This window comes from Macaca nemestrina (genome assembly GCF_043159975.1).
Source record: "Macaca nemestrina isolate mMacNem1 chromosome 6 unlocalized genomic scaffold, mMacNem.hap1 SUPER_6_unloc_1, whole genome shotgun sequence".
Lineage (NCBI taxonomy): Eukaryota > Metazoa > Chordata > Mammalia > Primates > Cercopithecidae > Macaca > Macaca nemestrina.
In genome coordinates, this window is record NW_027257564.1 from 91,970 (window position 1) to 109,117 (window position 17,148).

Genomic DNA, 17,148 nt, shown 5'->3' on the forward strand with positions numbered 1-17,148 from the left:
GCCGAGATTGCACCTTTGCACTCTGGCCTGGGTGACAGAGTGAGACTCTGTCAAAAAAAAAAAAAAAAAAAAAAAAAAAAGAAACCATTACAATGAATACATTTTTGCCAATGAGAAATAAACTTGTTTATTCTGTGCTTTCAGGGTTGGATGAACTCTTGAAAAGCATTTTCTGCATCCTGCTGGTTGTGTACTTGTTTTCCCTGCAAAAAGTTGTCAAGATGCTTAAAGAAGTGGTAGTTGGTTGGCGGTAGTGGGAGTAGTATCATCATCTCTTCCTTTAGACGACAGGAAAAATATCGCAGGGTGGGTGTACACCCTGTGTGTTTTTGGAAGCAATGTCATTCTCTCTTCTTTTAGGTTTTAGGATTCATGTCACAGGCGGGGTATACAACCCTTGTTATATTGGATGGAATCTCATTTTCTTTCAACCTGTATCTTTAGAACAATATCCCATGGCAGCTGTCCATCGCTTCAATATTGGTACTAACACCATCTTCTCCTTTCCTGGATATAAGAAACAGTATCACAGGAGGGGTGTACACCCCTTGCAATATTGGTAGTAATATCACCTCTCCCTTGTGGTTATTAAGGACAAAATCCCAAGGTGGCTGTATGGTTCCTACTTTATTGGGAGTAGTATCATCCACTCACCCCCTGAATAAGAGGAACCATATCACTTCGATATTGTCAGCCATGTCATCTTCTTCCCGCCTGGATATTAGGAACGATATCCTAGGGTTGGGGGCTGTGTACACCCACTGCGATATCGAAAGTAAAATCAGCCTCTTTCCCGCTGGATATTAGGAACTCTATCACAGGTGTGTGTGCACCTTCTCGTATATTGGGAGTACTATGAGCCTCCTCCCCGCTGCATATTAGGAACAATATACCAGGGGCAGAGTGGTTACAGCCCCTGTGATATTGAGAGCAATAGTCTTCTCCTTCCCCTGTACATTAGGGTCTACATCACAGGGGTCTGTACACCTTCTGTGATATTAGGATTAATGTCCTCTCCCCTACTGAATGTCAAAAACAATATCACAGAAGGGTGTACACCTCCTGCGATATGGCCAGTAATATCATCATCTCTACCTTTGGATACTAGGAACAACATCACAGAGGGTGTGTACACTCCCCTGTGATATAGGGCATAATGTTATCCTCTCTTCCCCTGGATATTAGGACCGATATCCCTGGTGGTGGGAGGTGGAGTACATTAAGAACAATATCACTGGGTGGGTGTACACCCCCTGCGATATTGGGTGTAGTATCCTCCTCTCTTCCCTAGGATATTAAGAACAAGATCACAGGAGGGGTGTACCACCACAGCCCCTGAGTTATTGGGAGCAATAGCATCTTCTCCCCCTCTCAATATAAGGAACAATATCCCAGGGTGGGTGTACATCCCCTGCGATATTGGGCATAATGTCTTCGTCTTCCAACGTGGATATTGGGTGTAGTGTCACAGGGGGGTGTACGCCTTCTTCGATATTGGGAGCAATATCACCCTCTCCCCTCAGGATTGTAGGCAAAATATCAAAGGAGTTTTACAACACATGCGATATGAGCAGTAATATCATCCTCTCCCCACCTAGATGTTAGGAACTGTATAACAGGCTACTGTACACTTCTTGTGATATTGGGAGTCATATCATCCTCTCCCATCATGGATATTAAGAACAATATTACAAAGGAGGTGTACACCCCCTGCCATATTGAGAGAAATATGTTGCTCTCCCTTTCAGGATATTAGGAACAATACCGCAGGAGGTGTGTATAACCACTGCGATATTGGGAGTAATATCATCCTCTCTCCCTGAATATAAGAAACAATATCACAGGAGGATGTACACACCCTGTGGTATTGGGAGTCACATCATTTTCTCTCCCTCTGGATATTCGGAACAATATCACAGTGGATATGTACACCCCCTGCGATATTGCCATGAGTATCATCGTCTCCCTCCCAGGATATAGGGAACAATATCACAAGGGGGTGTACATCCCCTCCAATACTGGGAGTAACATCTTCCTCTCCCTTGCTGGCTATTAGGAGCAATGTCACAGAAAGGGTGTACACTCCCTGCTCTATTGGGAGTGATATCTTCCTCTACTTCCCTGGATATTAGGAACAATGTCACTAGGGAGTGTACACCTCCTGCAATATTGAGACTAATATCATCCTCTCGCCCCCTGGATGTTAGGAACCATATTGTGATGTTAGGAACCATATTGTAGGGGTGGTGTACATCCCCTGCGAAATCGGAAGAAATATCATCCTCTTCACCTTTGGAACACTTTTTAACATAGCTTCGCATGTGGGGAGGACTCGAGTGATTAATCGAATATTTCATCAGGTGCGGTTCTTCTGTTTCCCAGTTTTGACGCAACATTTGGTGAAATTTCCAGGGACTCCTGTGGTCAGCTTCACGGTTTCACTCTGTCACTTTCTAATGCAGTATTCTTTGGGAGTCTTTCAAATTAAGCGCCATCATTTAAAAATAAGTTTTATAATATGCAGTTTCAGGTGAATTCTTTACCTTCGTGTCTCAGGCAGTGGCTACCTACCTGTGAGTTGTCAGAAAGGTTCACACTGTTTTCCAGGGCGGCCTTTGCATTTACTGGAACTATTAAGAGCTCGTTCCTGCTTCGGCCGTGATTGACACGCAGTGCGCGTGAGGCCGTGCGTGGCTTAGCGTCTTCTGCAGGCTTAGAGGTCACTTTCTGTTCTTCCCCAAGCCTGCTCTGCTGTGCCGAGTGTTCACTGCGGGTGACGGTCACACTGTCTGGCACAGGCCACCGATGCCACAGGGCAGACTCCAGGTATCGGAGCCTGCAGAATGGCAGAGCCTGGCCTCCTCGCCGCCCTTCAGGGGGAGCAAAAAGCGCAAGCCTGTTATCAGAGCTGTGCTAACCCAGAAAGCCTCCGAACAGGTTTAATTTAGGAATCAGCTCCTACCAACTGCCCATGTTTAGGATGTGTTTGAGTTTTTGTGATTTTTCCTGCACTGAAGCTACTGGGCTGGCTCTGAGTCACTGTCATGGGACTTCAGGTTGCCCTGACGGGAAGCAGAGGGGGAGGAGGGCCGCACAGAGGCTTGCGGCTGTGATAATGAAGGGCTTGTTGCCTCTTGGGACAGCGAGTTCAAACTCTTTGTAATTGTCAGCGTGAATAGTGACCCGCTGAGGACATGGCTGTAATTCAGGGTGGCATGGTTGATTGTCATCCTTGATATCAGGTACCTGCCTCTAAAATGACGGAAGCCACGGTCGTGCTGCCAGCCAGGCCTGCAGCTGTGGGTGCAGCGGGGTGTTCATGGCACTGAGCGCCTCCCTCGATTGCTTGTGGGGCCCAGCCCTCCGTCCCTCCTGGTCCCCAGTGCGGCTCCTCCCAGGATTCTCCCAGCCCCGTGCACACCTCCGTCTTCACAGCTTCCATAGTTTTCTCGTGGGCGGCCCAGGTGGGCCCCTGGGCAGGGATCGTGTGTTAGTCGAGTTCTCTCCAGCCTTCCCTGGCTAGTGGCTCAACAGGTCCCTTCAGATGAGTCAGCCAGCTGTGTGCCTGCATGTTCAGGATACTTGTCAGGGTCCTTCCTCAGAGCAAGACCGACACTCACCTCCTCCATAGGACTTTGGAGCCCGCCCTGGAGAGACGCCAGCCACATCCAGAGGGGCCGCCCAGGTCCCCGTGGGCTGGTGGGAGTGACTTCTGAGCCACTCGAGGCCCCACTTTGTGTTCCTACACCCCACAAAGTCACTTAAAGCGCCATGTTCTGGTGCCGTGTGCCTCTCGAGTGTGGCACACAAGCCTGGACGGGGATCTGAGCGGGCGCTGCCTTCCTCGGGCTGCGCTTGTGTTTTAGGGCCCCTGGAACACTCGTGGCTGTGATTCTAGCCACTGTCTCGGCTTCCCTAGACGGTTTCACCCGCAGCCTGAGGGCCACATTGGCAGCCACCGAGGAGCCAGCAGACGTTGGTCTCACTCAGTCCTTCTCGACTTTGGTGACAGAGGAGACAGCAAAACTTCAGCTGGGAGCCCCAGGCCTTCTCTGCTTGGGGCCCTGGGACTGAGATAGCACAGATCCTGCCATCCACGTGCTGGGGGCCCCGCTGTGCGGCTCCCTCCTCTGGTCAGGGGCCGCTCCCTTGGGCTGGGCAGCTCCGGGTCCTCGCACTCATGGGCTCAGGGTGGATCCTGGATGCAGAGAGAAGGAGAAGGGCGGCGGTTTGAGCCCAACTGTGTTGGCTTCATCTTCTGCTTCTTGTCCCTAAATACATTTGTAAAGTTTTCCAGATGAAAACTCAGAAGGGATTTTTAATGACTGGAATCTGTGAATTCCATGGAAGCCAAGTCTGTCCACCTCTTTCACCCACCTCATTTCTCCCCGTTGGGGCTGATTTTGGCAGCGTTCATAGGGGCAGGGACGCAAGGGGTGGTGGCCAGCCCTTGGCCCTGTGTCCCTCCCCTCCTCTCCTCAGCGCCACAGCATTTCGGTGTCATCCCCTTCCCTGCATGTGTCCTCATGAAAACCAAGTGCGGCTGGAGGGACATGCCTGTGCCCGCTCCCGTGACCTTCCCGGCCAGCCCGGCTGCAGCGGCCCCTCGGCAGGCGTCTTTGTGGTGCTGCCTCCGTGCCCCTCCCATCACCTGACGCTCGTGCTCCTGAATCTTCACGCGTGTGCTCCGTGCAGCCACCTCACGGGCTCCCTGGGAATGGAGACAGTGTCTCACGCCGATCAGAATGCTCTTCTCTGTCCACTGAATAGTCCAACACAGAATTATTGCTCTGTGATTATTTATGCTTTGTTATGTAGAACTGGAATAAAGAGAAAGCGAATTTAGACATTACAGCCATCAGGTTGAAGCTAGGTAATTGCATTAGGGAATTAAATGAGAGCATTTGAGCTTCTCGAGTTCTAATTCCACATCTTCGTATCCCCATCACCCCATACCCAGTGTCTAACACAGCTCTTGGTCTAGGAGTTTCTTGATAAATGCTTAATGAATTGAACTGTACTGAGCTTAACATTCCCACCCAGAGTTAGAAGCCGGTCCCTGAGCAAATTGCATTTAGAACGTGAGTTTGACGTTACTATGGTAAGGGGTATCCTACGCGTCGTAATTCCTAGTCAATATCAGCTATTTAGTCAAATAGAGTCAAGTATAGAGAGGCATTGGCCCATCTGGGGAAAGGGCAAGGCACGATGCTTTAGGTGCAGGTCCCCAATATCAACTATGAAAATAAAATGTTGTCATCTCCAATTGCAGCCCTGTCCTCAGCTGGTCACTGCTTATGCTAACAATTATAAACAGCTTGAACTTGCTGTCCTGAGAGACAACACAGCCTCCATTCTCTCTGCAGTGCAGCTACCTTGGTAGATGGAACATGCCCCTCCCCCCTCCCTCACCCCTCCCCTCTCCCTCCCTCCCCCTCCCCTCTCCTTCCCTCCCCTCTTCTCTCTCCCTCTCTCCCCCCTCCTCTCTCCCTCCCTCTCCCCTCCTCTCTACCCCCTCCCCCCTCCTTCTTCCTGTCTTCTCTCACCTTTCTCCCCCCACCTTCTCTCCTGGACAAGGGGCAGAAGAGAGGAGACCTCCGGAATCTTCTGCTTCATCCAAGCAGCTTGGGGGCAGCATCAACTGCTGCAATTTGGCTGCCCCAGCAGGAGCCTCAGGGCAGCCTTTCTAACGGGAATCCTGGAATCATGTCTCTCCTTAATGTGTCCTAAAGGCTGGAGGACATGAAGTGAAACAATGCTCCATGCTCAGTCCTGTGATTTTGTGTATTTATTGGACTTACTTTGAAATTAAACTGAATGATACCCAAGGTAGAGCATGAAAAAAAAAGTAAAAACAGGCTATGATGTTTGAAAAACAAACAAAACCGTTTGGTTTGTTGGTTTGTTCTTAGACCTTCACAGGCTCCTAGGTCACACGTTTCAGTTTCTCAGCGAGTGACATTCTCTGCGGAAGCCATGTGAGCCTCTTGTTTGATGATGTCAGCCACAGCAGAAAGAAGCACTCCGTAGGCCCCTTGCTCAGCACCTTGGCGTGAGCTCCTGCCATCTTCTGTTCATGCTCATCACAACTCTGTGCAGTGGGCATCCTCCTGATCCCTGTGGGAGGATGGAGGATGGAGGTGGAAGGGTGAGTGACGGCAGGATCACATGAGGGGTCTCTCCCGAAGTAGGGAGTGGAACCTTCCCAGGACCTCAGTGACCATCACGTCCTTCCTCCTCCTCCTCTGCCTCCCTGTGACTGTTTGACTCAGGCTGCAGGGACAGACGTGAGTATGTGCGGAGCCTGTGTGCACCCCTGGGGGTGTGTGCTCATATTGGCAGGGAGGGATGTGCGCATGTACAGAGCGTGTGTGCACACCTTGGATATATGTGCTGGCATTGGCAGGGACAGATGTGAGTGCGTACAGAATGTGTGCTGGCATTGGCAGGGACAGATGTGTACAGAGCGTGTGTACACACCTGGGAGGGTGTGCTTATGTTGTTTTGTAAGCGGCAAATACGTGGCCTGTTGCATTGGGCGGCCCTGCGCCGGTGCTGAGTCCGTCAGTGTCCCTCGGGTTGGGGTCTCCATCTCCCCAGACAGCACTCGAGTGTCTTGAGGTTTCAGATTCTTCCTCTACGGGTACTTGGGCCTCCTCAGGACCAAACATCAGAACCAGCCCCAACTGCAAACTACAAGAACACTCAAATGCATCTTCAGTAGAGAAAACAAAAGCAATTGGAATAATTTTCCAACATGACCCCGTGATTAAGCCGTTAGATACTCCAGCCAACAGATTGAGTCACTTTAAAATTCACACCAATTAAAATGGTTGTGAGAGTTGCAGAGCTTTACCACTAAATCTTGAAATAATTGAAGCGTTCTGCTCCACTTGCTTACAAACTAGGGTTGGGGATAACTTTCAGTCCAAAGTAGCAACCTTGTAAATCCAGCTTAGATGCGAGGCTCCCACTGACACAGGAAGAGACAGTGGCCCTTGATTATTCTCCTGTGTTCAGATACTTTGTCTTTTTTTTTTTTTATGTATACTGATCATCACTTCTGCTTTTCCAATTCAAACTAAAGGGAGTTTAGTTCTGTTTTGGAGAAGCTGTGGTTAATGGTTTCTTTTCATGGCTTGCTTAATCTCTTATGTCTGGCGCTTACATTTACCCAAATAGATTTTTCTTTAGTACGGCAGTGCCATAGCTCAGGGCTTCTCCTTCCATATCTGCTCCCCAGGAGGCCCCCTAGGAATGGGCGCTGGAGATCCAGCCCCTCTCCATGTGCCGTTTTCTTTGAGTCCAAGGTAGGTTTGGCTCAGAGAAGAAAACAGTCCTCCGCGTTAGGTGCCTCTGACTGCTTGCTTGTGAAATGTTTAATGATAAGGTGCCTTCCAAACTAATTTTACACATTGATAGTTGTAGCCTGAAGTATCACTGCAGTCATAAGAACAAGAAACACTCCCATCAAGTAGATAGGCAGAAGAAAGCCATAAAAGTTTAATAAAGCGCAAATAAAATGGTGTTGTAAGAATGTACAGTGAGAAATGCTCTCAGTCCAGCCAGATGGGCTGTGGTGTCCTCCTGTAAATACATTTAGCCACGTGTGGCCCTGATCGCAATCACTACTGTGAATTGTGATCCAGAATATTCCTGGGGGTCGATGCCTAGACTGTGCCAGCAGATGAGTCTGATTTGACGTCACGGTGGTGATGTGCTTAACACGGCCAGCTGAACTGAGGGGTGGCCACCCGTGCACTCACCACGTGCAGCCGTTATTCTTGTGATGGAGTTGCACGGGGCGCAGCTTGTCCACCTGGGCTACTTAAAGTACAGGGAACCCAACCATGGGTGGGTGCCTCCCGACATGAGAGCTGTCTTTTTTATCCAGGGCCCTCTGGCGCTGCAGACCCTGAGTCCACGGGGAGGCAAAGGAGGGCTCTGCTGGGCTATGGAGGTCCCCGAGCAGGTGGTCACTCATTGCTTGTGGAGTGGTCCATGGCCTGTGAGTTTATTCCCCGGGTCTGTGTGGGTGAGATTAACCAGTTCACAGCTGGGCACTTACCCCTTACACAGGTGACACTAGTTAAAGTGGAATCTATATTAACTCGCACGGGAGTGTGTGAGGAACCGGCAGGGTGGGGAGGTTTGGCCCTAGCACTGGAGCCCGGGCTCCTGACGTTCTGCGTCTTCCTGTTGGGGGGGCCGTCAGAGCCGCTGTGGGTCCTGAAGACAGTGGGTGCCATAAGGACCAGGGGATGCAGAAGCCTCTAGAGGCTGCGGGAGGCAAGGAGACGGTCGCTTCCCCAGAGCCAGCCCTGCCGCCACTTCGACGTTAGATGGTGGGACCTGTTTTGGACTCCAGCTTCCAGAAATGTGAGAAAATAAGTCAGTGTTTAGGGTGCTAAATTTGGGGTGATTTAGTGGAGAAATAGAAAACTAGCCCACAAAGGTCCACGCATTAAAATGTGCTCTGTCCAGGTGTTCACAGTGGTGTGAGGGAGATGGCATCAGGGTTCTGGGAACTGTGCAGTTTTACTGAAGGAAGGGGGCTCGCCACGCCTTTCCTCATGTAACTGAAGGTATGTGTGCCTGCCACACCGCCCAGGAGACAGGGACTGGAATTCTGACTTTATTTCTTATGGGAACCAAGCCACAGTCGGAACACAGGGCTGAAATGAGCTTCCTACTGCCTGAACTGGGAAGAGGAATCGCAAGTAGCTTGTTTTTTTCTACACAGACCTGTCCTTTCAGGTTTTGTTAAGTTCTGGAAAAAGAGAGAAGCCAGGCACACCTCGGTGAGGGACAGTGTTTCTGGAGGTGGCACGGCTTCAGCCTTAATGTGGCCGTGTGGTTGGGAGGCTCAGAAACTGCCCTCCAAGGACACTCATCTATTCCTTATTGCAGTAATACCTCGTTTACAGAAATCCACAGAAATTACAGTGCGGGAGGCTTCTGGTCTGGATGGGTTTGGACCGAGGTCATGGGGTGTAGTCCCAAGTGCTAATCCTGATCTGGCAGAGGCTCTGTTCCCAAATAATTATTCCACAGTTTCAGAGCCTATATCTGAGTGATAGTCTTTTAACTTTGTTGCATAAAAGTAAACAAAGTATGTCTTGAGGGTCTAAAAATCCATGTGGTAATCATGGCTTTAAACTCATACATGGGGCTTTGGGATGGAGTGAAAACCACCGTCACCTGGCGTGGACGCTGCGTGGTATTTTTAGCGTGGCGGCCTGCTCGTGCCTTGAGCTCCATCTGCAGTGTGAGCAACAGCTGTGCATTTGAGAAATGTGGACAGGTCAGTTTCCTCCTCCAGGGGCCTGCGGGCATCCGGATGAGGGGCCTGGGATGAGGCCACATCAGTGGGAAGGAGCTTGGTTGTGTCAGCAGATATGTCTGCCTCTACAGGCCTGAAAGCTAGCCAGAACCCAGTTTTCCTTTGGTCATCTAATGCCAGAAAAAAACCTGTTTCTTGGAGATTCTCGTAATTTATATTAATGAACCATTTGACCATAAATAAAATGTTATAAATGCATGAGGCTTTACAATTTGGCAGATGTGTAACTCACATGTCATATCAAACTGTTGAAGATATTTGTTTCACTTGAAGGTTTTTAACATTTTATGCGCAAACCAAATGCCAGTAGCATTTTGAAGGAGTATTTTGGAATTTTAAACACAGTGGGATAGTGCTGGGTCTCTGGGATGCTGGTGAGGTGGACGTGACCTCAAGCTCTTGTAGCTTGCAAGCAGGATTCCTAAATTGTCACACCTGCAGTGCTGGAAGTCAAAGTGGATTTCTGTAAATGAGGTATTAGTGCAATAAGGAACAGATGAGTGCCCTTGGAGGGCAGTTTCTGAGCCTCCCAGACACCCCAGGAGGAAGCGGGGTGGGAGGCAGTTACCCACCAGAACCTGGACGGTGGACCGTGTTTGCTGGTGGCCCTGCTTGGCAGGCCATTACGTGCAATAAGAAACAGGTGAGTGCCCTTGAGAGCGGTTTCTCGGCCCCCTTCAGAACCGCAAGTGGAAGACGCTCCAAGGTGGGGGGTGGGGGTTCGGTTATCCACAGGAGCCTGGATGGTGGAGCTGGGTTTGCTGGTGGTCCTGCGTGGCAGGTCATTACATGCAATAAGGAACAGGTGACTGCCCTTGAGGGCGGTTTCTCGGCCTGCTTCGGAACTGCAAGTGGAAGACACCCCAAAGTGAGGGGTGATGGTGGTCCATTATCCAGTGGGGCCGGATTTGCTGGTGGCCGCTGCGTGGCAGGTCACTGCGTGGAGCGATGGGAGGTGAGTGGAGTGGGAATAGAGGATGCATCCTCCACAGCTGCTGCTGGGAATTGGCTCTGGTAGCCAAGGGGGCATAGAGGGATTCCCATCAGGGGCAACACGACTGGGGTCCCACATGTGGTGGATGCCGAGGTGTGGCTATATGTAATCTCAGTCTGCACAGCCGTCCTGGTGAGTGGGTTCAGTTACCTTCCCATCTCACATTTGAGAAATCTCGGGGGCTCACATCACAGCTAGGTGGGTTGGAACTAATGTCTCGGGCAGGACGTTGGCCCCAGAGCCCAGATCTTACCCGCCCCAGCTCTTTTCAGTCCACCAAGCTTGTAGACGGGGTGTGTGGTGGTGGGTGGCGGCTGAGAAACCAACACAGTAGAAGGAGGGGAGGAAATAAACCAGGCAGGAGACACAGGCAGTGCTTAGGAGCTCTGCACGGGGTCTGGGTGTGGGGGGCACCTCTGGGCCTGTGAACCCCGTTCTGTGCTCCTGGCTTGCCCAACCTTGGCCCTCAGCCACATGCTGCGTGCTTTAGGTGAAATCTCAGTCCCTCATGTGGTGCGGGCATCGTTTCTCCCTGGCTTTGTCACTCCGTAAGTCACGGAGTCTCAGTGGGGATGGCGGGGTGGTTGGTGGTCCATGGAATTTGCCCTCCACCTCCCCATCCTTGTCCTGTCCTGTCTGGCCTGTTACCTGAATCTGTGTCTCTTCAGAGCCTGCAAATGAGTGGAGACCACGGCAGCCTCTTGCTGACCGACCTCTCAAACTCTTTTATTCATCAGAATAGTGTTAAATGCTGATTCCTAGGCACCCCATTAGACTCTACGCCTGCCTGGCATGGGTACTTTGGGGAAGGTACAGAGGGTTGCTGGGCTGTTCCAGGGGGGAATTTGCATTGTTGAATGTCTATTGTGTTCCTTCCAGCACTCTACTTTCCACGCACACGTGGCATTAAACCTGGAAGACCTCTGGGTGCTGTGCTGGTGAGGAAGCCCCGGCTGGACGAGGGGCTGCTGGGGCTCGGACTTGATTCCTGGGCTGGGGGCTTATTCTCTTCAGTGGGTCTGCTGATGGGGTGCCCTGAGAAGTCCTGCTGTGCACTCAGGGGAAGGTGCAGAGACAGGCTCAGAAAAGACAGACCATGGATTTAAAAATTCCTACTGGAAAATCTTCTATGAGCAAAGTAATTTGCATCTAACTGTAGACAATCATTGCTTGAATAATTGGTTTGTTTACAAAGTTGGTCCTATGAACAGATTAAAGTTTTCATTCATGCCTTATCTATAATGTAAATAGGAACTATTACTGCAACCTAAATTAGCTTTAAATTTTGTATCAGATTGCAGTCCAGATTACAAACGGCTGCTTGATAATCTAATTGATAAAACGGAGGAATTTACTGCTTGGAACCCAGAGTGAAGGGAACAGAACTGCTTTGGCTTCTCAAAAGTGTGACTGAGGGGTGACCTGGGGTGAAGAGAAGTGGCTGGAGTCATTACACTCGAGGAGATGATCTGCCCCCGCCTTTCTCAGCTGTCTTCTGGACAAAACAAAAGGGTGATAAATGGAAAAATTCAGCACTGAGTTCGTCTATGCCCTGAGCTTCTCATACGGTCATTAATGGGCTGTATCTGTGAAGCCTCCATACAGGCACAAAGGAATTAGGCTGGAGTAAGGCGGCCGGCGACCTCTGGCGTCTGGACCGCGTGTCATTTCCTAAAGCCCTTTTGAGTGAAATGACAATCGCAATGTCGTTGTTCGGAGGAGTGTAATCTCACGTATGAGATGCAGATTTTAAACACCAAAGTCAGGAAGCTTGGTGGGAGTGGCTGTCTTCCAAGTGGTTTTCTGTGCTGCCATGGATGAGGCGTGGATGTGTCATCTGTAGGTGAGATCCACTGGTGAAGGGGATAAGCAAACCATGGAGGTGGGGGGTGTGAAGCTGCATCTCTTCTGGCATCCCAAGGAAATACATTTTGTAAAACTTGTGAATTTGACCCTGACCCTAACCCTGAGTGTTGAAGTCTGGTGCAGTGTCTTGAGCCCTCTTCTGCATTGAGGGTGAGTGACTGTAAATGACCGATTCCTCAGTGGTGAAAGTTCAAATTTAGCTTCCCTGAGGAAGCCAGAGCTCAGTCACCCGTGTCTCCATTAACACTGCGGCCCCTACGCGGGTGGCTGCAAGTTTCCAGGCCTTCCTTGGAGAAACAGCTGTGAGGTGCTTGATGATTTGATAACATCAGCCACCTTCTGTCTTCTGTCTAATCACGGTACAAATGATTCTCCTATAAGGAAATGGATCTGGTTTCTTCCCGATCGTTGGAAGAAGCAGCCCGCCTAGGGACTGCACTGTCCTCTGCACTTTTGCAGCGAAGCCTGTGTCTGTCTCCGAGGAGTGTCACGTGTGTCGTGGGAATCGCCTCCTTAATTCTTCCTGCTTTTGATGGCTCGGGTAGGTCTGCCTGTTTCACCCGGGATGAGCAGCGGGTGGTCTCTGGCTGCTGTGGGACTAGGGCATCAGCACATCAGCTGCTGTGGGACTATGGCATCATCACATCCGGTGGCCTGTCCAGGTGGGCATCATTTTCTTTTGCCTGTTGCCTGAGGCAGCTGTGATGCCATGGGGGTCATGCTTGTCAGGGCCAACCCAGTTCTTCCCGTGTACACCTCTCCTGCTGGAGTGCCTTTCCTTATGATGACTTGTTGAATTAGCGTGGAGAATGCAGAGAGTCTCTGGGCCTCTCTCTCCCGTTCTTACTCCCTGGAGCTGTGATGCCCGACAAGGGAGCCCATAGCCAGAGGCTCCTTTAAATTTAATTAGAATAAAGATTTGATTACATAGCTAAACATATTTGAAAAGAACTTCACAATTAAATTCCAGATTCCACCTTTCAGGCCCAGTGGCCACGTTTCAGGGCTCAGCAGCTGTAGGTGGCTGTTGTCTTTCTGTGTTGGCTGAGCAGATTGGGGCGTTTCCAGTTCAGCAGGCAACTCTCTTGCATGGCTCTGCCTGTGGTGAGGGCACCTAGGCTGGAGAGCCTCGTGGGGATCCCTTAGGCCTCTGGCTGCAGCCAGGCTGCACGGTTCCTGTGCCCCGCGTCCTCTGCAGGCCCAGATGGATCCCACCACAGAGCCAGCACTGCTAGACTTGGGTACTGTGTGCAGACAGCAGAGGGGGCACGTCCGGGCCTTGCAGGGGCTGGGGTGACTGGCCTCCTTGGCCAGGCTCCTGTCTCCGAGTCTTCAGGGGAAAATGCATCCACCATCCACACCGTGCACCAGAGGAAACTGCAGGCTTCTCTGTGGATGGTGAATTGAGATCATGCAGAGTGACTAGGTTTGGGCTCCTGGCCAGCATTGGAACCTGATACCTTTAGGTGGAACCTGACATGCCTCCATGTGTACATGGCAAAGAGAATGCAGCATTGTCAGCTTGAATCCAGATGTGCTCCCGTTTTGAGGTGGAAGGTTCTGGGAGTATTGGGCATTGGTGATTGTGCTGCCGTGGAGGACTTTGAATGCAGGCACTGGTTTGGGATAACCCTGGTTTCCTGGTCCTGTATGTGGGCATCCCTGAATATCCCGGACTGGAGGAAGGCAGGGCAGATGGGAGGGTGACAAGAGGTGTCAGGTGTTTCCAGCTGTGGGAAGTGATGCCATCAGATGGCCGAGATCAGGATGGTGGTGGCCAGGGACCAAAGCAGGGGTGCGTGGAAATGCCATGTTTCCTGGAGCAAGTGGAGGACCTCTTGAACTCTATTCCTGGGCAACAGTTCTTCCATTTTCAGGAATCTGTGCCATGTAATTGAGTAGCAAATTCCGTAATTACTCTAATTACTTACTGTTAAGTCCCCATCCCATTTACCATGAATTAGCAACAGTGATAACAGTTTGCCTGGTCAAACCTTACCAAGAAAAATCAGTGGAACTAGTTTTAGTTGCCTCCAGTTCCCTCCAAATCAGATTCCTTAGCGGCTTGTGTCCCCACACTTGCTGCAGTTCCTCCTGGGCCTGGCAGGCACATTCCAGACATTCATAGATCAGCTCAGATGCAGGCGTGCACATTATATATAGAAAATCGCACTGCGCTGTGATCGGCTTGAGCTGACGTTCTCTAGGTGGGAGGTGGAGGTTCAAAAGTTCTAATGGGATGAAATTAGAAATACGAATTTTAAAAATTCACGTGTTATGAACTCTGTTCAGTGATTTTCTCTGAAATGAGAGACTATTTGCAGATGAGGCAGTCAGCCTGCAGCTCTCCTTAGATCTGTCCTAGACCTCGATGCCATCCTTTGGCCTCTTCCTGGGTGTGGGGTGCTCTGCTTGAAGCAAAACCAAAGGAAAGAATGTGGTCTGCATCACTACTGCAGCCAGCTCAACGCGCACACCCACTGGGAGGGGGGTTTGATCACTTAACATTTTAAATGCATTTAACATTCAACCAGCAAGTCAGCCAGTGCTTTCTGTAAGCAAGCTGCCTGGCTCATGGGAACCTGGCACTTGACTTTTCGGAAGAGAGTCCTTGCTTCTGTGGAGTGTCAATATTTGTCTCATTTCTTGAGACTCTGCTCGAAGTGATGAACGTGAGTAAATTAGGACCTTTTTTTGTAAATTGGGCCACAGAGCTCTCTAGGCACAGTCAGAGGAGTAAACGGCTGTGAAAGATGCCGCCTGATGTGAGCCACGGCCAGGCACTTTGGAACCTGGGATCCCATCTCCAGCCTTTCAAAGGACACAGAGGAATATAAAATGCAGATGGGAGGGTTCGTATTTTGGGCATCTCTGTTCTTTTGAAATCAAAATGCAAAGAAAAAGTTTTGCCTTAAGGTCTTAACCCATACTTGTTTTTCTCCAGAGGTTAAGATTTTCTTAACTGCTTTTTTCTCCCCCGATCCTTGGGGAACTTCTATCTTCATATCTTCTTAAAAGATATGGTTAAATTCAACACTGAAATTTAAAAACATGCTTTCATATTTTTCTTTAAACTGATATCTGACATTGGTGAAGAACTAACTGGGAGTATTGGTTTATTTTTAATTTTTTGAGACAGTCTTGTGTTGCCCAGGCTTGAATGCAGTGGCGTGATCTTGGCTCACTGCAGCCTCACCTCTTGGTTCACGCCATTCTCCTGCCTCAGCCTCCTGAGTAGCTGGGATTATAAGTGCCTGCCACCATGGCTGGTTCATTTTTGTATTAGTAGAGACGGGGTTTCAACAAGTTGGCCAGAACTCCTGACCTCAGGTGATTCGCTCCCCTTGGTCTCAAAGTGCTGGGATTACAGGCATGAGCCACCACACTCGGCCTGGGATATTCTTGATTGTAACTGTAATAGATTGCTTTAATAAAGAAATAGAACAACAACAACAAAAAAAACAAAAGTCCCGAAATTAAAGAGCTCACTTGGACAGGGATTTGGACACCAGTTGAATGGCCCAGCACAAACCATAGTTACATGGGCCACTTGGCCTGTTAGATCCTTAGGGTACTTGAAATCGTGGGGATATTTGCATTTCTGCCTCTGGATATTGTGTTAGTATGAATTCAGCTAGTGTTTGAGGGCCAGGCTCACATCCGGGAAAACAAGAGCCCCTGCCCTCACGGCACTTCTCTTCCCTGTGTGTGTGTGTGTTAGGAAAATAGGAAGCATAAGATATTTTTTTCAATGAGCTGGGGAGATGGAAAAACAAGCTTAAGATGTTTACTTGTTCAGAAGAAGGGAAGTGCAAGGAATACTCAGCTTTGCTGCTGCTGAAGGAGGCCCCTGGCCGAGAATGAGAGGTGGAGTTTCTCTGAGAAAGGTGGTAAGAGGCAAATAGGATGCCCCATCTGGTTTGCCAGAGATGGGGAAAGTTAGTATCCCCAAAACAGCCTCAGCATTCTGGCAAAGGCTTTGGAAAACCAGCTACGGTGTGGGACCTTGTTGGCCACTGGGTAGAAGATAAACATTGCTGGTCCTGAGGACTATACTGTTCTTCCACTGCTATAAAGAACTACCTGAGGCTGGGTAATAAGGAAAAAAAGGTTTCATCGGCATACAGTTCTGTGGGTTGTACAGGCTTCTACATCTGGGAAAACTTACAATCAGGGTGGAAGGTGAAGGGGAGGCTTCATATGGCTGGAAGGGGAGAGAGAGTGAAGGGGAAGGTGCCATGTACCTCCAAACAACCAGATCTCAGGAGAACTATCTTGAGGACAGCACTTGGGGGATTATGCTAAACCATTCCCCATGAGTCAATCACCTCCCACCAGGGCTCACCTTCAACACAGGGTTAGAGTTCAGCATGAGATTTGGGTGGGGACACAGATCCACACCATGTCGTGCTTCCCATTCTTCTGCACATGCTTTGCAAATGGTTCTGTCATTGGTTTTTGTTTTTGTTGATACATAATACATGTACATATTTTCAGAGTGCATGTGATAGCTTGATTCATCCCTATATTGATGAAATCTGTGTACTTGGGATGTCTTTCACTTTAAATATTTTCTTTTCCTTATGCTGGTAATGTTCAAGTTATTCTCTCCTAGCTGTTTTGAAATACACAGTAGATGACCCACTGCCATCCCCCTGCTGATATATCAATAGTAGGTCTTGTGCTCCCATTAGGCTGTGTATTTGTGCCTGTTACTAGCCTCTGCCCATCCTGCTTATGAGTGGGCTCTGCTGGGCCCTGTTGACCACCTGCTCTTGGCCTCCATGAGATCTGCTCTCAGCTCCTGCTTAAGAGTGAGAACATGCTCCGTTTCTTTGCTTGGCTGGTTTGTTTGACGTAATGTCCTCCAGCTCCATCCATACTGTCTCGGATGACAGGGCTCTCCGCTGTGTGGTGGAGTTATTGCTCCTATGTATGTTCAGGC

The 17,148-nt window shown here is 49.7% G+C and overlaps 1 protein-coding gene across 1 annotated transcript in view; it reads left to right on the plus strand.

Moving 5' to 3' along the window:
* Positions 1-5,652: 5,652 nt before the first annotated feature.
* Positions 5,653-17,148, plus strand: part of LOC139361088 (disco-interacting protein 2 homolog C-like) — a 163,381-nt gene continuing 151,885 nt past the window's right edge. The window contains exon 1 of the mRNA XM_071089555.1: positions 5,653-8,379. Within this exon, the coding sequence (XP_070945656.1) occupies positions 8,343-8,379 (37 nt within the window). The 5' untranslated portion in view covers positions 5,653-8,342. The remainder of the gene's footprint in view (positions 8,380-17,148) is intronic.